The sequence below is a fragment of the Xenopus laevis genome, chromosome 2S (genome assembly GCF_017654675.1).
Source record: "Xenopus laevis strain J_2021 chromosome 2S, Xenopus_laevis_v10.1, whole genome shotgun sequence".
NCBI classification, from domain to species: domain Eukaryota; kingdom Metazoa; phylum Chordata; class Amphibia; order Anura; family Pipidae; genus Xenopus; species Xenopus laevis.
The window spans coordinates 113,370,827-113,395,094 of record NC_054374.1 but is presented as its reverse complement, the minus strand read 5'-3'; the positions used below and the strand labels follow the sequence as shown (position 1 = coordinate 113,395,094).

General features: G+C 35.2%; 1 protein-coding gene across 1 annotated transcript; it reads right to left on the bottom strand.

The window, feature by feature from the left end:
• Positions 1-943: 943 nt before the first annotated feature.
• tgds.S (TDP-glucose 4,6-dehydratase S homeolog) lies at positions 944-24,260 on the bottom strand. The gene is given in 12 exon segments (NM_001094832.1): positions 944-2,354; positions 3,590-3,687; positions 5,964-6,022; positions 6,849-7,014; positions 8,279-8,322; positions 12,153-12,212; positions 13,297-13,395; positions 14,151-14,299; positions 15,045-15,135; positions 16,283-16,351; positions 18,965-19,031; positions 23,983-24,260. Coding segments are annotated over 12 exon segments (1,056 nt in total). The 5' UTR covers positions 24,060-24,260; the 3' UTR covers positions 944-2,277.
• Between the last annotated feature and the right edge of the window lie 8 nt (positions 24,261-24,268).

Below are 24,268 nucleotides of genomic sequence, written 5' to 3'. Positions count from 1 at the left end.
GCAGAGGTCCCTTGAAATATTTCAAGATGTTAATGAGCCAAATTTTTGCCAAATTTCGCTGTGAAAATTATGCCCTGTAGACTCCAATGGAAGAAAAAAATTGTTGCATGACCAAAAAAAATTTGACACGCAAAAGTAGTTTCCTTTTTCAGGGGAAAACGCAATTGGAATCTTCAGGTCGTTCCCATTCGATAGAATATTAGACATTTGAGTTTTTTCATAAATAACTTCCCATTCGAGTTGTGAGTACATTTAAATTTATTAGAGTTAAAAAAAAAAATACACATAATTTCAACCTTTGATAAACCTTATACTCTTATTATTCAACTTTCTATTCAGGCTCTCTCCTATTCATATTCCAGTCTCTTACTCAAATCAACACATGGTTACTAGGGTAATTTGAACCCTAGCATCCAGATTGCTGAAATAGCAAACTGAAGAGCAGTTGAATAAAAAGCTAAATAACTCAAAAACCACAAATAATAAAAAATGAAAAACAAATGCAAATTGTCTCTAGGACACATATAGGGCAACGAAATAGACGCATATCTCAGAAATGAATGGAAAAGAAATCCATGCTCCTTCCTCAGTAGAAGGGAATTGAAATATCCGAGTCGGTGTTAGGGGTTCCTGCCAGTACAAGAACCCTGGCCTCCCATCTAAGAGGGACATGGATACAAAAATGTATCTGTCCCTCCCGCTGTTGCTGAACTAAAATGTCCAGCATTATATGTAATTTGAACTAATCATTAAAAAATCCCCTTCTGGGGTCCCAGGGTGAATGCCCCCTCTGCCTTCATTTAAAAAGAGAAGACATTGATAATGTAATGCAAGCTTGACTACAACACAAAGTATATACCAAGGATTTCACCATGATTGTCCCAGGAGATGGAACTTTTTGCTGCATTTTAATTTATACAAAAGTATACTTCATACACATATCTAAAATTAAAGGTTAAGGTTTTATTAAGAAGGAATGCACTTAGTATGTAGTAGAGCATCAAAGAATACAAAAAACACATTGATTAGAAAAATACATTTAACTCACAGCTGATCCATACAATTGTAATTTTAAAAGCTACATTTGTTCGTTTGGCATTGTTAGAGCCAGGAAAAAGCACATTGAACAACTTCTCAAAAATGCAAAAGACGCTTTTCTTAAAGGACAAGAAAATAATAATTCACTGTCGACTGCCAAAACATTAGGCACCCTCCCCACCACCAAGTAAATACAAGGTTTTCCCAGGCTGGTGACATGCATCAAGATCTTTCTGAGGAGGTGCTGGGCTACCATCTTCCTTCTATTGTTGGTAATCCTTGAGCAGGCTTGGGCTTTCACAGTATAGTTAATTTTTCCGATTTTAGTAAGCAAATGCACAGGCCCAGGAATACGCAAGGGATCACTGGGAATCAGAAGTAAAAACGGCACTTCATTAGAAATATCCCAAGGCCGTTGCATATTTTTTGAAATGGAGCAGTGACATGGGTAGAAATTACTTAGTGATTTAATGCACTGTGGGGTGCCTAACATTTTGGCTAACAATCGTTCCCTATTCGTTAAATCCAGGCCAGAGGAACTTCAAGTGCTGGGCAAATAACTGTTTTAAAGAAACAAAGTGTGAAATACAGTTTTATAAAAAAAAAAAGATATATAGTATGTTGAAAATATAAACCTTAACGTTGGCAGCGACATAAGCACACATACATCAACTGATAGAATTAACCATTTACACTGTATGGTATAAAATCTGCATTACATAGTAAATATAACTTTACTTCCATGCACCAGCTGGAAATATGTATTTATGGAAATAGGGAGCTCCATAAATTTATATGGTAATATGTAATGGAATTATAAAGCTTTTCATTCAAGATTAACAACGGTGATTAGATCCAATTCACATCACTGGTATTTCCAACTTGTGGCCCTGTTACTATTCTAATACAAACCTCTGGACCCTGTAGTTCCACAAATGGTGAAGAGCAACAGGTTGGGCATTGCTGCACAAGAAACAAGAGCCAAAAAGGAATTCATCTCATCTATAAATACAGTACTCCCAAAATGATTTTCAGGCATAAATAAAATATATAGTATTTAGAAGTCTATAAATTACAAAAGTACAAAGAATAAAATGTTCGGTAAACCGAACTTAATTACAAATGCAAGTAGTTCCTGCTGTTCTTTCTACCCTTCATTACTGCAAGAGAAAGAAACATTTCTGGTGCTTCATGTTTCCATGTTCATCTTCTCCTTCCCCTGCTTCTGGACACTGTACCCTATGCATCATGCAGAAATGGCTCCAGTGCATGCTCAGCATTCTGCCAGTTGTGGAAATTATCTTTATACCATTCAACTGTCAAATGAAAAACAATGCATATTATAACAACTTGGTTTGCAAACTGCATACATAATCTGTCAATCACAAAAGAAAAGCCTTTTTTTTTTTTATAAAAGTCGCCAACAATTTTGGTCGAGAATTTGAATTATGAAAATATAGCAAGAACAGCTTAAAGTGCAAAACTGAATACTTACTGCACGTGAGGAATAATATTATAAAGTGTTGTACATCCTATTTCTTTCCACAAACCTTCCTTCCAAAGGGCGATATAAACCTTTTATATATAAACTATAAAGAGTGCAGTTTGCTGTAAAGGGATCCATCACAGAAACTTTTTCAGAACGCATTAGTTAACAGTGCTTCTTCAGCAGAATTCTGCACTGGCATTAATTTTTCAGACAGATCTGTTTTATATTTAATTTTGAAATCTGACATGAGGCTAGACATGATGTTGGCTTCCCACCAGCCCTCATGTAACCTGTGCTCTGATCAACTTCAGTCACTCTTTATTGCTGCACTGGAAAATGAAGTGATATCAACCCCCAGCAGCCTATCAAATGAACAATGGGAAGGTAACCAAATAACATCCCCATGACATGAAATAACAGCTCCCTGGTAGATACAGTAATATGAAAAAGTTTTGGAACTCCTCTCAGTCTGCATAATAATTTGTCTTTCATTTCCCAGGAACATTTGAGTATTGGAGTGTTTGTTGTGGTCGGATGAATTCAACCCAATATCAACAAATTCTTCAAGATAATGTTCAAGCATCAGTCACAAAGTTGAAGTTACGCAGGGGTTGGATATTCCAACAAGGCAATGACCCTAAACACACTTCGAAATCTACAAAGGCATTTATGCAGAGGGAGAAGTACAATATTCCGGATTGGCCGTCACAGTCCCAAAATCTATGGGATGATTGAAGCACACTGTCCATGCTCGGCAGCCATCAAATTTAACTAAACTGGAGAGATTTTTTATGGACAAATTGTCAAAATACCACTATCCAGAACACTGATCAAAGGCTGAGGTGTGTAGAGGCCGTTATGATGCATATTGCATATCATATTTTCTGTTAATCCAATAAACTTTATGTAACTGCTGAAATACTACTGTTTCCATAAGGCATGTTATATATTAAAAGGAAGTTGCTACTTTGAAAGCTCATCCAATGATAAAACTCCAAAGAATTAAGAGGGGTTCCCAAAGTTTCATACGACTGTATATTTATATATAGTAACTTTACTTACTAGTTCTCTGAATACCTTCCTTCCATTGAACCTTAGGTCTCCATCCTAAACTGTGCATCTTTTCTGACTTCATAGGGTAACGCAGATCATTGACAGGCCTGAAAATAAATGCAAACATGGAATATATATGTTAAAGTAATTTTATAACCAAATTCAGAAAATTTGTCAAATGATAATTCCATAAATGGATATTTTCATCCCAAATTTCAAAACAGGCATGGGACCGGTTATCCTGAAGGCTCAGGCCCTCTGATTTTCTGAAAAAATTGATCTCTGTGCTTTGTCTCTCCATACCTTAAATCTGCTAAAACACATTTAAACATTAAATAAAACCAAAAGGATAATTAATCCAATAAGGATTAATTATATATTTGTTGAGATCAAATATAAGGAACAGTTTTATTGCTACAGAGAAAAGGGAAATCATTTTTAAAAATTAGATTTATTTAATTATAATGGGTCTATAGGAGAAGGCCATGAAGTAATTCAGAGCTTTCTAGATAACAGTCTTCGGTATAACAGATCTTATAACTACATTTTAACATAAATAAAAGGCATCATAAAGATATGTAGTATAAGCCAAAAACTTGGGATATTTTTGGTGTAGTTCATTTAGAGGATAAAAGCTTCAAATACAGATATTTTTGCTTTGACTATAATATTGCTTGCATGCCATAAACCAATATGCTGTATACTTTTCTCAAGCAGCAATTACTAGAATTGTGTACTGGGGTATTGCCGGGAGAAAAGTCTACACTTATCTTAGCCAATTAACAGTATTTTATCCTGATACTTTGCCTTTGGAGGGCTCTACTGAATGTAGACACAATTTGCCTCAACTTCGCAAGCGTATAAATAGGCTCATAGAACCTGTGACCGTACTACTGCTGGAGCTGGACTCCAGTGCTGCTTGACACTGACTTTAATGGAAATCCACCCATACCAGAAAACTAAAAGTTCTTAACATCCCATTTAGCTAAAGGAAAAGAAGTTTATATGTGCATAACTGCAAATCGCATAATGTACTATACTTATAGCAATAAACAAACACATATAGGCAGTTGATGTAAATACATTATGTACAGATAGTAATGAAGCTATACCTGTTAAAATGCAATGGCACTACACCAAATAATGTAGAAATTATATACACAGCACAGGACCTATAATTCATTGGTGGCTTGAAGAGCCTAGATATCTCATTTAACTGTGCTTTGAGGGCCCATAACTAATATTTATAAGCAGTGTTTCAGGCACAGTCCAAACTTTTTTGCCTTTGGTTGCCGAAAGTAAATAGAGAATTCCATGTACTTTTTTTAAATTTAATGAAAAGTTATATATTATCACTAATTAAAAGTTTGCCTCAGCAAAAAGTAGTCAGTTGAATTGCAGCAACAAGGGGCTCCATACATAATCAAAAGCAGAAAAGCTAGAGAGTATCTAGTATAGGTCACAACTACACAGAATCAACACCTCTGTGAATTTCTTCAGATGTCACCTCTTTGAAGAGTTACAATGTGCCATTGTAACTGGATTAGTGGAAGAGTTTATATGCCGAAAACTTCCCACACCAGTCAGTTGAACTGAAGAAGCTGCTCGGATGAGTAGTGAAACGTCTTCATTGATTACTCAGCAAGTCCAGTTGTTTCTAAATTGACCTATACTAGATATACCATGACCTGGATGAATGAAAATCTTCATAGTCAAAAGCTAGGGAGGTTAATTTGATTGTAATTAGGTAATTATGTCAAAAACCTGCAAACACTTAATGAAACCTCTAATCCTAAAAGATTGCAGGGCTCATTTACAATGCACACAAGGTGTAAAGTGCAAAAAAAATAAGCAGCCATTTGCTTATATAGTATTTCATGATTTACGTATTGTTTTCTGGCTACAAATAATGCACTCATCAGTGCTAAGGAATATGTTGTCGTTTTCTAAATACGTGGTAACAATAATAATAATGCTGTGAATCACTGAAAGTTATCATATGCTCTAGCTGGCTGGTTGGTTTCAGCATGGGTAACAATTTACAATTCACTACTGAGAAACAACATGGTTCACTTGTTTACAGTAAGCAAAATGTCAGGTTGAGGAAGGACACTATCAATAAAAACAAATATTTTTTTTTAATACATTTTTATGAAGCATCCCCACAGTTATAGGTGTAGATCAATGGCATTTACTCCTTTTACCTAAAAGGGTTAAAGCAGCAACTTTTTGTTCGCAAAACAAAATATACAGTTGAAAAAAGAACGGTTACTTTCTGTACTTTCATATGAAGTATGCGTTGTATCTTAAAATGATGTTTGAGAAAAGATCAAATGATTAATATGAAGCCACAGATGGGAAAGGAAAGAAAAAATATCATTACCTGTCCTTCACATAAACAAGCCAGTTGTTGAGTTCGGATTCAGACTCTGTGTTTTTTATCTAGGCAAAGATAAAGCCAAATATTAGATCAAATAAAGCTAATTCGAAATTTCTTGTCAACACAAAATAATTTTGGTGTTTAACGACATTGCTTTTTTTTTTTTTAAACAGACACAAAATCACTAACAGTATTACACTGCTGATGCTTAATAAGATACAGAAGAACAGGCGGCTTATAAAGAGAGAGACAGTAATTAGCACCTCTGGGGCATCAGTACTTAAGGCTTGCAGCATCAGTCAGTTGAGAGTCTTAAACCGCTCAAAATGAGAGTGAAGCACTAACAAATCAGGAAATAATCTGAATTGATTTCCAAAAGCCATGTATAGTTTTATATTAAGAAGGCCCTTAATAGCAGCATACAATCAAATAAAGGATAAATATGGACATGGGTTTAGTTGAAAGCCCCCTGTATGCTGGGGTACACATTATGTATTATTCAGTTCATCACGACTAACTGCTAAGGGGAGCCACAAAAGCTACAAAACTAGCATACGGCCTTGTTGATCACAAATAACCCCATTGGCTGTAAATGACCGGAATGCCTCCACCTTGGATTTTTCATTTTGCAGCCATCGATTGTGCTGTACCGACAATACAAGATGCACAAGACATAACAAGATAAGAGCCGTCCGTGAAAAGGGTTCATATTTTTAGAATAAGATACCCCATATCTGGTTTAAGAATAAAACACCCCCGGGAAATGGAAGATTTCAAGTATTCTGGATAACAGATTCTAAACCTGTATATAAAATACTGGTCCTTTGATATTTGTGAAACAAATCAATTTTCACTTTTCCAATCTTTTGAGCTTTGCCGAAGACTTACTGTTTGAATTAGCTCTCTGGCTAGCTCAGATACTGAGATTTCAAAACTTGCACCAATGTTGTAAACTTCTCCAGTTTTTCCCCTCGTGAGGATGGTCATCAGTGCTTCCACCATATCCGAGGCATAAAGAAAATGTCTGGTCTGCCTTCCACTCCCATGTATACAGCTTTTTTTGCCAGAAAATATCCAAAAATGTAAAAAAGAAAAAAAAAATACATTATTAGTTGAGAACCAAATTTTTTTGCCCAATTAGAAATAATTACAATATATTTGCATGAGCAGTGTGTATTATTCCTTGCAGTCCAAACTATGTACATTTAAATTAAGGCATACACTTGAACAATTCCAGTGCAATGTATGTAGGTCTCTGAAGTAACATTGATATGGCAATATAAAATTAAAATCATTGCAGGACCCCAGAGGTGTTGTGTGCAAGATACATTTAACACAATAATAATAATAATAATAATAATATACACTAGACCAGAAAGTCATAATGCTAATGACTCAGACCCAATAACCAAATGCTGACAATTAATTCTAGTAGTTATAGTTCGATAACAGCTATAGTTATCACAGATTTTACCTCAACCACACCTGCCTTTGTATAGTATTGTTTAACTCTCAGAATTCTCTTCCAGCTATGCTTAGTCAGAGAATTTCAGAATAAGGTTGAAATCCAAAATTAAATTGAAATGTAAACTTATAAATAAATGTAAGCCATCAATTTCCCAATATCACTGCTTTATGAAACTTTACACTAGTATTCAGAATGGAAAACTAACAACATATGTTTTCTGCTTTAAAGGAGAACTAAAGCTTAATTAAAGAAGTAGGCTAGAAATGTTTCACATTGTGTTTTGGGCTTCTGTACCAGCCAAAGGCAACCACAGCTCTTTAGCAGTAAGATTTGTGCCTCCAAAGATGCCCCAGTAGCTCCCCATATTCTTTTCTGCTGATTCACTGCATATGCTCTGTGCTGCTGTCACTTACTCAACTAAGGGCTCAATCAAAATATACAGTACAAATAATATAAATGTCACAATATAGAGCTGATAAGTAATTAATACAGATAATTACTACAAGGAAGCACAGAAAACAGTGCAACTAGCATCAGAATTTAATTATCAGCCCTGTAGTATCATCTTATATTACAGGCCAACCTCATATTCTTCTTGTAAATTTGTTTCGACCCCTAAGTGTCGCTGACACTTTCCAAGATGGTGAGCCCCTGTGACAAGTTTGAAGTCCTGGATCATCGCTGCTATTGAGAAGCTGAAACTTTAGGCTGGTGCATTAAGTTCAGTTTATAAAATATGGCATTTTAAACCATATTCATTTTAGGGTTTTGTTCTCCTTTAAGAGATACATAAAACTAGAAATAATAAAGTTATATACTGAAATTTTAAATTAAAGGTGACAATACTTACCATTTTTGGTTCTGCTGCAACAATGATATGAATTTTGGAATTACCTAAAGTGCAAAAATACCAGCAATGCATTAGAGTTTAATGAACATGTCAACTCTAAAACCCAGAGGGAATCTGTATGGCATTTCCACCCTGTGACCCCAAGTGGTAGCCTGGGCAGTAAGTCTGTTCTCTGAGGAACAGATCGACCAGGGTGCTCTACACTAAGCCATGGCAGAGCCATCTTGCCAGAGCTCCCAGTGCTGTATGTGTTGCCACTGACTTAGAATATGTGAAGAACATCTGCTTTCTGCTGGGCTTACCCCCCAGGGAGACCTCACCTGAAGAGTGTTTTTTTTACATTTGTACACAACTTTAAATCAGGCCAAGCATCAACATTTCAGAAGACATTGCATGTACACTTACATTTGCCAGGGGTTTAATTGCAATGGATAAGTGTGGGATTTATGAAGTTTTAAAAAGCTCCACTTTGAAAGATTCCTAATCGTGTAATATTGTGATATAGGCAATCTACACATCCCAAATGCCATCAGTAGAAAAAGCATTTGTTTGTTCCCACTATGAATGAAACATTAAATTAGTATATGATATATCATAAGCAACATATCCATTATGGAGCTACATAAGTGAATCAATGTCACATATTTGAGGCACTTACAGGCAGTTGAAATATCTTGTGTCTAGAGAACGACATGGGAATCAGCATTAGAAAACGAAAGCCTAAAAATGAATGTGACTAGAAATACTGTATTTTATATTCTGTACTTTGCATACCAACAGACAGGTTCAGCAGCCCTATAACACTAGGCCTTCAATGTTGTCCACAGCAACTCAGAATCTTGGATCATGTTAGTCTATCTTTTGATTCATTGACACTGCACATGTTCAGTGAGCTCTGAGCAACTGTTGAGAAGCTAAACCTAGCAGTGGTTGCAAATCATCAAGCAGAAAATGAGCTGAGCTGTCACGTAATGATTTTAAATGTTAGATTTTACTTTTTTTTTTTTAAATTTTTTTCATGTTTAATTTTTTTTATTTTAATTAGCCTTGTATTGTGACCCAACCATTAACCAAATTATGGCCATAAAGGTTATAAATTATACATGCTGGAAAAGCCACACAATTTAGTTTTAGTGAAGCCTGTTTAACTTTACCATGGCACAAGTATCCCTTTATTGTACATGTGATTTTTCGTTGCATCCCAATATATCACAGCTTAGTATTAACAGAACCCCTAATTTAGGGTTTCCTTAAGCATTAAGAAAGTCATTGACTATTTATTCACAGGCAATAATTACAATTTCAGCAATGCACAGCTGTGGATACTTAACCTTCATCGCCATCTCAACCTGTGTGTTTCACTTGAGTGTATATTATCAGCCCAAATATTCAAGGATATATACATTTTTGATCAGGACTATATGTGGTGTGTTTTTTAGTTATCATTATGATTACTAAAGGAAGGATAGCTTCACCTGCAAACATTCTGAAAGAAATGAATGGTGTTTTGTAGGATCACTCATATTTTCCAAAAATGCCCAATATCTAACAAATAGTACCAGGTCTATGTAACTGTATGCTCAAGTGTGTACTGTAAGTCAGTCGATAAACCTTGAGGTGGTACAGAAACCCGAAACACAATGTAGTATTTCTATCCTACTTCTTGGTAAAATTTTAATTCTATTTTAAGTAGTATAGTTATTGAAGTGCAGTAGGCTTTTTACTGTCTCCTTACACTTATGTTGCATTCTCATGCATTTAAAATGTAAATTTCACAATCCCATATTAATTAGGAGATACATCAGAAGCATATAAATTGTGCATGATGCTATAGATTCAATAAATGGAAAAGCTTCATTAAATGCTTGATCGTCGTGTTCAATTCAACTTTGTATTGCGCAACTATTTATGCATTCAAATAACTGTAGGAGTGCAAATTTTCCTCCAATATTTTTTGTATTTCACCTTAAATTATTTGTGGGTTTTTCCTTGCATCCCAAACAATTTTTCTGGCAGTTGTGGCTGAAATTTTAGTTGGTCTACCTGACCGTGGTTTGGTTTCAACAGAACCCCTAATTTTCCCACTTCGTAAAGGGATACTGTCATGGGAAAACAAATTTTTTTCAAAATGAGTCAGTTAATAGTGCTGCTCCAGCAGAATTCTGCACTGAAATCCATTTCTCAAAAGAGCAAACAGATTTTTTTATATTCAATTTTGAAATCTGACATGGGTCTAGACATATTGTCAATTTCCCAGCTGCCCCAAGTCATGTGACTTGTGCTCTGATAAACTTCAATCACTCTTTACTGCTGTACTGTAAATTGGAGTGATATCAACCCCCTCCCTTTCCCCCCCCCAGCAGCCAAACAAAAGAACAATGGGAAGGTAACCAGATAGCAGCTCCCTAACACAAGATAACAGATGCCTGGTAGATCTAAGAACAACACTCAATAGTAAAAACCCATGTCTCACTGAGACACATTCAGTTACATTGAGAAGGAAAAACAGCAGCCTGCCAGAAAGCATTTCTCTCCTAAAGTGCAGGCACAAGTCACATGACCAGGGGCTGCTGGGAAATTGACAAAATGTCTAGCCCCATGTCAGATTTCAAAATTGAATATATAAAAATCTGTTTGCTCTTTTGAGAAATGGATTTCAATCCAAAAAACATCAGTGCAGCACTGGATAAAAGATGCAAGGGTCTGTCAGGAGTCCAGAAAGTCATTGACCTTTTATACACACCCACTAATTACAAGCAAACAGATGACAGGTGAAGATGTTTACCTTCTAACCCTTTTGTGTCAAGTTGTGTGCATGTTATCAGGCCAAATCACCAGGGCATGTAAACTTTTGATCAGGGTCATTTATGTAGTTTGTGTAGTGATTATGATTTAAAAAGAGTAAACACAGTTGTTTGACAATAAATGGATTCAGCCAACCACTAACCATGAGTAAAAGAAAAGTTTGTGTTATTCATATTCTTTGAAAAATGGTTAAGAAATCATAAATTCTGTCAGGGTATGTAAACTTATAAGCACAACTGTAGCAGTCCATGGAGCCCCACCTGTAAATTACCTTTGTTAACCTACTAAATTCAGCTTTAAATGTATTTTATAAGATTTATGAATTATTATATCTAGTGAAGAAAAGTCTAAAGCAACTGCCCAATCCTCTCATTACAAAGAACTAAAGATAACACATGGAGGCCTATTTATCAGCAGTCTCATTTTAGAGGTTTTTGAAAACATGATAAAGCTCACTTTCTATAAAACCACAAATGCTATGGAATTTATTAAACGATTCAAATGTAAAAAGTACGAATGGAGAAAAGTACTGAACGATCGGGAAAAAAAAATACAAATTCCTCTGAAAAAATGTAGTTTTTCAGACAATTCTTAGTGAGAAAAACGAGAACCCTCAAAATGCCCAAATTAATTTAAAAAGTTCCAATAGAATCAGCGCATCTTCCATTGACCTCTACAGGACCTCGACAACTTTTACATGGTGATTTTTTGCACTGGAATTTTTCATGGTTTTTACACTTAAAAAAAATCTCAATTTACTTAGTGTTTTTAAGAAATATAAGAATCTTGGATTCGGTGCATCCCTACCCTAAAATTCACAATGTTTTCACCAGGTCTAAGGCTCTAGTGGGTAAGGAAGTGCAGAGTTTATCCACTATATGGACCAGGGTTTAACTTGCCACAACTTAACACTGCCCTGACCTTAACAATGACCTCTGGTCAACCCATTAAGAGTTTCTCAAAATGTTATTGATGCAACAAGTCTATAAAGCTATAATGGATAAACCCATAGCACATCTTCCTTCTGCATTCCACAATTTTCTTTAGATTAAGTTTATTTGGAACTTACCTTCTCTGGATATTGATGTGGTCCATAAACATTGCTACTTCTGGTAATTACAACTGGAAACTGAGGCAAAAAAAAAAAAGAATGTATATTTATATAAACAAAAAAGAGGTCTATGTTATACACTGTACATCGATATTAGTGCCATGATTTATGTGCGGTCCAAGTCAAGGGCCAGTTCTTTTGTAAATAAAGTTCCTAACTTAGCCTGGTAGACTTGTATAAAAATGTGAAGTCAATGTTCACAGCTGGAAAAAGACAGAAAATGTTATATCCCAAGTTCTGATCTCTGCCAGGAACATATTTTGAACTAGTGGTTTTATATCTCGATATCTCTTTGTATAAACAGCATTACATAGATTTAACGCATTTGCTCCTTAACACATATAAAAGGGGGTGCCCTAAGTGGAAAAACAATCTGTAGAGAATATCCAGATAATAAATACACAACACAATAATTTTGTGTACCCAAAAAATAAGAAAACCTTATTGTCTCTTGATGCAAATATCCACATAACAGTTCCAGTAAATAGCAGAATGGCTGTAGTGGGCATAGCCTCTAAGCAAATCATTTAAAACAGAATGCTCCCATAGTGTAAAATTATAATATGAAATGTATTCAGTACACATGTTGTACCTACAATAGTAAGTGCAACATGTGTACTACGCAAGTTTTATATTATGATTTTACACTACGGAAGCATGGTCCTCTTCACTTTTTGATGTTCAATCCCTTCCCTGCTAATAATAAATTAGGTTAAAATGGCTACATGGAGTTAAAGGAAACAAGTTATTTTGAGTATTAAACCTTTGTCTACAATATAAATACTCCAAATCCTAACATTGTTCTGCTTTGAATTTAGACGTATGCATAGTGGCTTTCTAAGAGTAGCATCTGTTATAAAGTGAAAATGGCATTTAATATAATTGTAACACAAATGTTGCTCCTCTGGACAGGTCATACATTTCAAATGCACAGGAGAAACAATTATCATTATGAAATAACTAAAAGACAGCTGGAAAACAGCAGGGTGGGTTGGTATACTTTGGTCTATCCATATCAGCAGCATAAACCTTCCCTTCACAGTGTGCAACATATGGCTATTCCCTGTGCTAATGAATCCTGGACTGTCTCTGTGTCCCTTACCTTGTGTCGTTCCCAGAAAGACAGTACAAAACTTTCTGCAGCTGCTTTGGATGAGGCATATGGGTTGGTTGGCCGTTTTGGAGAAGTTTCATCAAATTCCTTAATTAAAAACCACAACACAGCAGTGAAGATAAATGACAGTAGACACAGTACGACTCAGTAAGAAACCAATACATATTGTACTAATTTATAGCAACATTTCTCAGAAAAACATGCCCTCACATTAATACTGTCCAAGTCATATACCGTATATATATTTATGTACTATATATCAAATGGGCAAAAGTAAAACCATAATTGAGCTGAATGTTTAAAATGTTATTAAAATGTTATTGAACTGCTATATGATCGTAATAACAATTGCTCTGCTCTCCGCTTTATGGAAACATGTATGAATATTTGTTGTGATTATACTTTGTCATTTACAATAAAAAACAAGTTTAAAAAAAAAAAAAATGGGCAAAAGTAAAAAATTTAAAATACATTGCAAATATAAACAGGGTGTTAAGTTGTTCATTTACATCTGTGGCATATACAAATTCTAATATAACAGATTACAAGACATTTTTGCTCCCATGGTGATCAGCAGAGCTTCAGTTCAATTCTATATCTGGGTAATCTATTTAACAACGAAGAGCATATTATCTGGACATGTCAGCATACAAACATGCTCTTTTCCCCCAAGTAAATAAAAGTTACTATAATCACCCAGGGCAGTGAGGGGTCTGGGTATTCTGGCACCCTTGTAGTAAAAATGAGATAAATTGGGGGGTAAGAAAAATTAAAATACTATAAATCACATACTGTATCTATTTAATTCACACTCACATATTAATACATAAAATAGCTCTTACTTCATTAAGGCTACCTCCATACACTTCATCTGTACTTATATACACAAACTTTTCAACTCCGGCTCCATGGCCATGGGCTGCATTTAACAGGATGTTCGTGCCATAAGTGTTCACATAGGCAAATTTAAAGGACTGGAAAAATGAAAGATCTAAGATAAAAATAAGAAAGTTGTATTACACAAAAATATAATGCAGAAAACACAATAATGCATTGGATATACTGAATTAGCTCTAAACTTTGGGTGGTATCAAACTTTTCACCTTTTATTACATAACTCCTATGAATGCCATTTACAGAAATGAATACATTTATTAAAGTGATACTGACACGTTCCTATTAAAATAGGAACGTGTCGGTATCAGTGAAAAGAAGCTGCACGTGAAATACAAGCGGCTAAAAGCTCACCAAAGCCGCCGTCAGCACAGCGAACCTTAGTAACGGCGACCCTCCGACACCATCAAATCATCTTCCTGAGTCATTCCAGTCACGCTGGGCTTTTCAAGTTCATCTTTTCACTGATACCGACACGTTCCTATTTTTATAGGAATATGTCAGTATCACTTTAAGTTAGGGCTTACCTTGAACATAGGATTTTGTTTTGGCATTGTATAAAAAAAAAAAAAAAAAAAAACAAACAAACATAATCAAAGCATTTAAAGAGGTATCTTGCAGAATTTGGTTGTTTATAAATAAAGCTGCCCTTAAGGGAACTTTGTCAATGCTTCAACACCTCTACCAAGTGCAAACTAGAAATAAGCCAGTACAGAATATACTATAAACCTAGCTTTCACACAACAATTTCTGGCTTTAATAAAAAAAACTCATGTAGGTGCAGGAAAGCACTAATTTACTATTTCATTACTTTATAAATAAAAACAAAAATATCATCTTACCTACATGGGTCTGTGCTGCAAAATGCAAGACAATATTAATATTTTCTCTTTGAAAAATAAGTTTCATGAAATCAGAGTCACAGATATCACCCTGTGGGAAAAGAAAAGCAGGAATTAAAGTATTATACATTTTAAATGCATTTTATATATTTCCACATTCCTGACCTGTTTCTTTAATTTTCCCCATTAGATTGGACCCCAAGCCCCTCTGTACCACATCGCTGAAAGTGTCAGAAAAGCTTATGGTACCCCTATACAGCTGAGCAAGCAGTGCTGGCAGCCACCATATTGACCCATATTATATGGGATTTCAAGATTTTTTACATCAGACTGATGCATTAATTTACACCATTATTTACACCACCTTAGAGCTGGTAGTGCCAGAATGAGAAATCCAGGTAGCAAAAAAAAATTAAAAATTCTACTTTTATAATAGAATTGTACACAAGGCTACATATTTGCATAAAATGGCATGCTTTTTTAAATATGTATAATTTTACAAGCCCTACTGTGAGATACACTTTTGAATATGCCCATATAATGTGCTCATATCTCTAAAATGAATAGATAAGCTTGGCAAGCAAATTTGCAAACAAGCAAAACTTGCATTTCAAGGTATTTTTCTTTACACAAAAAGCATGGCAAAGGAGACTAATGGGATTATGAATAAAAGCATTCACTAGTCTGTGAGTAATTACTCAAAAGATAATTACAGAAAGAATGCAAGTGTTGTTATGAAATCTACCAGAACTTTTAACTAAATATTTTTTAAACATCAAGCCACACTGTAACATCAATCAGTACTGTTCATGTCTTAAAGCTGGGGTTCCTTTATTAATCAGCCAAATTAGCAGGGTCTCTATTGAAAATTGTGCTCTGCCAAGGAAAAGCCTGCCAGATCAATAGACCACTATAAAAGAAATGACGCAACAGCTGTGGCCACCATGATGCTGCAGAAAGGGTATGTGGGGTTGGTGGGGGGAGCGGTTTAAGCAATATAAGAGCAGTAGCCTGAATGCTTGAAAAGTGAGAAGTTTAACAGGAATATATAATAACTATTCTTTTATCAGTTTAGTAAGCCACCTAGCATTGGAGGCATAATCTATGACTTTGTACTTTGCTTATTTATATTTCATGAAAACATCTCATTTGTCTGTTTACTAAACACACTACATGTAAGATCCAGGTTCAGTGTCTATGTCTTTATACAGATATTTTGGTGCTGTCATGTAACATACCTGTATGAACGTATAGTTTGGATGACTGGAAACAGATTCCAGATTCTTCAAACTGGCACAATAATCAAGCTAAAGGGAGGGGAAAAAACAAAAGAAAAATTTCCATTGCTATAATGCACATGTTTTGAATTCATTTAAATTTTGATATGGTTTTCACATGCTGTCAATTTGATCAAATTAGTACAAGCAATAACGCAGAACATAAATGGACAAATAAATACGCCTCTGTTGCTACAAAAAAATCAAATATGGAAATATGCATGCAAGTTTGCTTGGTTGTGCTGACAACTGGAACACACGGTTACTCAACCCACACTTGGTTTGGACCTGTTATCCAGAATGCTCGACACCTGGGGTTTTCCGGATAATGTATCTTTCCATCATTTGGATCTTCATATATTACGTCTTCTAGAAAATCATTTAAACACTTAGGGGTCGATTCACTAACTTCGAGTGAAGGATTCGAAGTAAAAAAACTTTTTTTGGGCTACTTCGACCATCGAATGGGCTACTATGACCTTCGACTACGACTTCGAATCGAAGGATTCAAACTTAAAATCGTTCGACTATTCGATAGTTGAAGTACTGTCTCTTTAAAAAAAAACTTCGACCCCCTAGTTCGCCATCTAAAAGCTACCGAACTCAATGTTAGCCTATGGGGAAGGTCCCCATAGGCTTTCCTAAGTTTTTTTGATAGAAGGATATTCCTTCGATCGTTGGATTTAAATCCTTCAAAACGTTCGATTCGAAGGATTTTATCGTTCATACATTACGTCTTCTAGAAAATCATTTAAACACTTAGGGGCCGATTCACTAACTTCGAGTGAAGGATTCGAAGTAAAAAAACTTCGAATTTCGAAGTGTTTTTGGGCTACTTCGACCATCGAATGGGCTACTACGACCTTCGACTACGAATCAAAGGATTCAAACTTAAAATCGTTCGACTATTCGACCATTCGATAGTCGAAGTACTGTCTCTTTAAGAAAAAACTTTGACCCCCTAGTTCGCCATCTAAAAGCTACCGAACTCAATGTTAGCCTATGGGGAAGGTCCCCATAGGCTTTCCTAGGTTTTTTTGATCGAAGGATATTCCTTCGATCGTTGGATTTAAATCCTTCGAATCGATCGCACTATTTGCGCTAAAATCCTTCAACTTCAATATTCGAAGTCGAAGGATTTTAATTCCCAGTCGAATATCGAGGGTTAATTAACCCTCGATATTCGACCCTTTGTGAATTGGCCCTTAAATAAACCCAATAAGATTGTTGTGTGTCCAATAAGGATTAATTATATCTTCGTTGCGTTCAAGTACAATGTACCATTTTATTATTGCTGAGAAAAGAAGAAATCATTTTTTTTTAAAAATGTATGGGAGATGGCTCTTTCAGTAATTCGGAGCTTTCTGGATAGCGAGTTTCTTGATAACAGATCCCATACCTGTACTGTAAATATAAATAAAAATCTAACTCTGATTAATCACTGCAGGCACATTTATATCAGCTGAAATGTATATAATAGACGTGCAAGGTAGAACAACTAAAATTATAATTAATGCTTTGGGAGTCAGAAGCTATTACAGTACAGTTAATAGTCATAACCAAAAAAAATGTAATACAAAATGAAAATCATTAGGACAAACCATTCAAATATGTCCCTTCCTTTTGAAAGAATTGTCACATTAAAATGAATCTATATATATCACACAAACAGTTCACACGAATGACAAGCTTTCAAAATATCAGTGAGTAATTTTATCCATCCGTGTTCATTATCCAGTGATAATTACTTGAAAACAATTCAGATTAATATAAAATGAAATTCTGATAGTTGTCAGAATTACTGTTTACATTATGCCAAAAAGGAGGCACGGCCTAAAATTCTTCTTTTGTACAGAATATAGAAAAAATTAATCAAATGCAAAAGGAATTTCAAAGTACTTAATTTTGGGGGGAAACAGAACTGCTTGAAACTGCACAGAGATGTTTGCAGTGTACACGCAGCGCTTTCATCAGACAATCGGATCAATGTAGTTGTTACCTGCGATTTCTCCTTCACTTCTGTTTTTTTTTAAAACATCTGACACGTCGCATGCGTTTAGTCGCATTGCAACGTGTCGGCTGCTCGCGCACCATGAAGCCCTACCCTAAAATGAATGGTTCCAGTGTATAACACATATTGTTACAGGTATGGAAATCCATCATCCAGAAAGCTCAGAATTACGGAATGGCTGTTTCCCATAGACTCCATTATAATCTAAATTTTTAAAAACAATTTCCTTTTTTTATGTAATAATAAAAGAGTAACTTGTACCTGATCCCAACTAAGATATAATTAATCCTTATTCGTAGCAGAACCAGCCTATTTGGTTTAATTAATGTTTTCATGATCTGCTAGTAGACTTAAGGTATGAAGATCCAAATTACAGAAAGATCCGTTCTCTGGAAAAAAAAAACCCAGGTCCCGATCATTCTGGATAACAGGTCCCATACCTGTACAATGTTTTGCTTTGTTTGTTTGTTTTGTTTTTTAAGCAAATGAAAACATTTGTAGAAAAGTATGAAACTTCTACATTTTAATTTTTTCTCCTTGGATATTACATTGATTTACAATACCAGCATCAGATGTGACCTGTTTAGGGCAAACCCTCTTTTATGACATATTTTACCAAATATAATTCTTACCTTATCTAGGTTAATAATAAGATAGTCAGGATAGTTTTCAACCAGGGATATTATCATGTGAGATGCTCTAAAAACAAACAAATTAGTCAACAAAAGTTATTTTTATGTATATTATAAAATGCCCATTGTAATGGCAAACTGTTACATACTAGGATAACCTCATATTGGCAAAATATTTTGGATCTGTACTTATGACCAAAGGGGTTATTTATCAAAATTCATTTTTTCTGATTATTTAAGTAAAAAAAGTCAGACCATCACTTTAAACTGTGTTTTTTGGAGAGTTTCTTTCTGTGATTTGGCACATCATATCTAAAATATATTAAAATTAAACAGTTATGACAATAGAAAAAATAACAGATGAGAGGTAAAATGACTATTTTTTTAAAATAATATTTTCATGAAATTGTAAGAAAAACACTGTGAATGGATTCTGGCTTGCATCTAACAACCAAATCCCAAATGACATAATATAAGGGCAGTCTGTTGAACTACACTCATAAACATCCCAGAAAAATTAAAATGCTCCAATACTTTTCTGTGCCAGGAAATGCTTTTTTTACTTGAACACACAAGACCCTCACAAAACCAAGTAAAAAAAAAGGATGACGTAGTATAATATTGCTACAAAGGCAGTATTTATTCAAAGGGACAAGGCCTTCCTTACAAAAGGTTGCTGCACTATTTGAATCCAAAGAAAAAAGGAAACCTTTAAAAATCTGATACTGTGTTCAGAATAATTTGCTCTCTGTGTGCTCCTAATTTGTTATTATTTTAATCAGCTTTTGAGATGAATTTATGGAGGTGTAAATCTCATCAGGCAAGGGAAGACGCACTCAATCTTTGCCTACTGTGGCCCCAATATATGCACCGTCCCTCTTTGCAGACTGATTGTAAAATCACATCTGCATTTTGATTCAGGCCTCTGCTTTGGATTTTCCAGCCTGCATAAAGGAGTCCTGACAAAATATCAGTCAGGGAGGCTATTATAAATATTACAGGTATGGGACTGGTTATCCAGAATGCTCAGGACCTGAGGTTTTCTGGATAAGGGATAAGTTCTGTAATTTGAATCTCCCTACCTTAAGTCTACTAAAAATCATTTAAATATCAATTAAACCTTAAAAGATTGTTTTGCCTCCAGAAAGGATCGATCATATCTTCGTTGGGATCCAGTACAATGTACTATATTATTATTATTATTATATTATTATTATTATTATTATTATTATTAAGGATTCAGATAGGTTGCAACATACAGCACAACTGCTGAACAATGCAGAATTGGAAAATTATTTTTCAGGCTGCATAGAGAGTCCTGACAAAATTTCAGTCAGGGGTTTTCTTAATTATTATTATTTTTCTATTATTATTATTATTATTATTATTATTATTAAGGATTGAGATAGGTGGCAACACACAGCACAACTGCTGAACAATGCAGAGCTGTTAAATGAAAACCACTACTTAAAGTGGTTGAACTGTGTGACAAACTGAAATTGTTGCAATTTGTTAACTTTCTCATGTTAAATAGAAAAAAAGATCAAACAGCAGTGAATCCTTCTGGATTACAAGATTGCATACTAACTAAAGTGTAACTCTGGATCATTACATACTTTCTAACAAGCAAAATAAAAAATAAAGACCAACTGCAAAATGTCTCAGAATATCACTGTCGAAGGGGTACATTTATCACAATGTGAGATTAGGTCTCACCACAAAAATAACTCACGCACTTTCTATTTAATCCTATGAGATTTTAAGAATTGTATTTATCAACGGGTGAAAAGTTAAGAGTTCGCAATTTGGGATTTAGATGATTTACCATGCAGAAGCATTAAGAGAATTGTAACATATAAAGATGCAAAAATGAAGAGGAACCCTTTAAGTTACTTTTAAAAATGCACAATCTCCACCCTCAAAAGTGTGCCTTTGGACCATTATTGCCACTACAGAGTAAGCCTAAATAGTTTGAAAATTAGTTTTATGGGAAAAGGGAAAGACACGAGTGAGAGCCAGCTAAGTGACTGTCATGAGTAGAACCAGATATGGGAAAGAGTCAGCTGAGACACAGAGGAAAAAACAAATTCAAATGTGAGATTATATTATCAAAAAATTATATTCAGTTGATTTTTTAAATTTGAAGCCCAAGACCCATGAAATTTTAGGATTATTGCACGAAACCCAGCGCAGATCAGCATATCTTCGGGATTACTCCCATTGACTTCTAAATGAACTCGGCAGGTCTGAATTTTTTTATCCACTAAAAATTCAGATTGTATATTTAAAAAAAAAAAAAAAAACTAGAATTTTTCAGGTTTTTGGCATTTGGATAAATAACCCCCTTTAAGCCTAGCTAATAGGATTGGGCAGCGAAAGATATAAAACACTGTATTGGATCCTTAATACTGAATGCACCTCCTAGGTACTGTTGTAATGACTGTATCAAAGTAAAATAGTAATTCTATTAATTAAGTAGCCGCTAAACTTTATAGTAACTTAGACTATTATACATATTTTCCCCAAACTATTTGCACTAATAATTTTGCTAAATTGAATTTGTTTCATTTTGGTTCTAATGCTACTCAACCCAGCTCTTCACAAGGAGAAGGAATTTTCTAAATGGTGTTCTTATTAACACAGGAGTATTGTGTTCTCTTTGGCTTTGTTAATATTTGGCATTAACATGTATTATTACAGGTGTGGAAGCCAACCTCCATTAAATATCAATATCCTAGGATTGACAAATCCCAGGTAACATAGAACATTATATGTATATTTTTATTCATATAGAACTACTTATGTAATCAGCTCATTAAAACTGCCTTATAATTTTAGAGTGTAGAAAGATTTCTTCACTATTTCCCAGAAATAAAATTGTAGAGGGAGCAGACCATATGGACTAAAACACAATGCTCATCAATAAGATCTGCTTAGATCTTGGCATTGCTTGAGGATACCAATGCTCTAGTGGTATGTAGATACTCTAATGATATGATAATGGCCATCTGACAGCATGCAACATTCATAGCAATAAAACAATATATAAATGTATGAGAAAATACACAGAATGCAGAATGGTATTTATTTTCTGTGGAAGCGTTTTGGGAATTGAACTGCTGTTATGCTTTTATCCACTAGATGGTAGTAAAGTGCTAACAGTGAGATATTGTCTATTTTTTTTATCATTATGTACCAAACTAACTCCTTTATACTTTTTCCCCCTAATCCTTAGTTTTATAATAAATTAGATGCTTGGTTAGAGAATCTAGCCTTTATAAGACACCTACTCACCAAAAAGAATGATTTTTTTATTTTTATTTTACAAGCCAATCGGAATGAGAATACTATGAAAAGTAAAGCACATGTCATAATAAACATTCACATGATTTGGCTTATTAAATGTATGGCTAGCTTAATAATACATTGTAGGAAACCTATGCTTACCAGTGTGTGAAAGTTTCACTAAGGGCAACAGCTTGGGGTTCCATACCTTAGTCTCTATTTAACACTGGTAAACAAACAACAGGCCAGAAGGCCACGTATTCAGCCAGTAGTGACTCATACCAAAATATTCATAGATGTTTGCAGCATACATTGCAGGCATTCGGAAATCTCTGCATAGGCAGCAGCAGCACAACTATGCAATATTTCATCAAGTGTGCTGCATCATTAATAACTGGTTTTCCATGGTCTATTATTTCTTTTTTACTGTCTTTCCAAAATCTAAGTTTAAAGTTGAATATTCCTGTCTCTGGTGTTTCAGTCTGCCAGCTCAGTAATTCAGGTGCAGACAATAAACTCTTACAATTTTGCAACATTTAGTTGATATATTTCCAGCATCTCTGGAGTATTAGCAACTATTGTATCAATTCTAACAGCTGTCTTTAAAGGGGTGGTTCACCTTTGAGAACAACTTTTAGTATGATGTAGAGTGATATTCCGAGTCAATTTGCAATTAGTTTTCATTTTTTATTATTTGTGGTTTTTGAGTTATTTAGCTTTTTATTCAGCAGCTCTTCAATTTTAAGCAGTCTGGTTGCTAGTAGGGATGCACCGAATCCAGGATTCGGTTCGTGATTCGGCCAGGATCCTTCTCCCCACCCGAACTGAATTCAAACCCTAATTTGCATATGCAAATTACGGGCAGGGAGGGAAATCCCGTGACTTGTCAGAAAACAAGGAAGTAAAAAATGTTTTCCCCTTCCCACCCCTAATTTGCATATGCAAATTAGGGTTAGGATTCGGTATTCAGCTGAATCTTTCACAAAGGATTCAGGGGTTCGGTCGAACCCAAAATAGTGGATTCGGTTCGGTGCATCCCTAGTTGCTAGGGTACAAATTTCCCTAGCAACCATGCACTGATTTGAATAAGAGACTGGAATATGAATAGGAGAGGAGCTGAATAGAAAGATCAGAAATCTCAAGTAGCAATAGCAATACATTTTTAGCCTTACATTTGCTTCTTAGAAGGGAGTCGGCAACGTCCATTTGAAAAAGCTGCAAAGAGTCAGCAGTATAAGGCAAAATAACTATAAAACTATAAAAAAAAAATAATGCATTAAAGGTGAACCATTCCTTTAATGATTCTGCTCAGCAGGGACAGAGATAAGAAATCAACTAAATGTATCAATTTATAACAATTTACGGGGTCGGCGACCCCCTCCCAGAGTTGCTTTAGAAGGTGAAAAATGAGGTTTTATTTGCACTGTGGAATATGTGAGCTAATGTTCAAGGAGAGCCCAGAAACCTTTATAAAGGTGTGGGGGCAGCAGCATCATCATGTTGTGTTTGTTCCCTATGAATAACATTGGCAGCATGTTGATATAGTCCAACAACGGGTGGCACCAGGTGTAACTATATTGTTGTCCTTTAAAGTGCAAGTAAAGCTATTGGCTGGCACAGCATTTCCTATGGCTGAAATTGTACAGCTGGAGTTGGCTGAAATAGAAATATTCCCTCTGTGTATAGAGTTTGTATTCATACTAACAGTGGTATAATGCGACACTAATACGTACATGAAGCCCGCCCCTCCGGTTACCAGGATCCTTTTGCTGAAGCCCGCGGGCCGCTCGGAGCGTATCGTCCCATTCATAGCGGCAGTGAGAGTCCTAGTCATCCAGCCTAACAATAAGCAAAAGCGCCGGTGGTTGGCGACTCATCACGTGATAAAACACCCTGCCACGTCCAGTCCATAGGACAGACCCAAATTTGCCAATCCACTCTTCCTTCCTTCATGAGACGATCGCACAAAGTCAGCTGTCACCATTTATTGCGACATTTTAGGAAGTCCTCGCTTTTCGT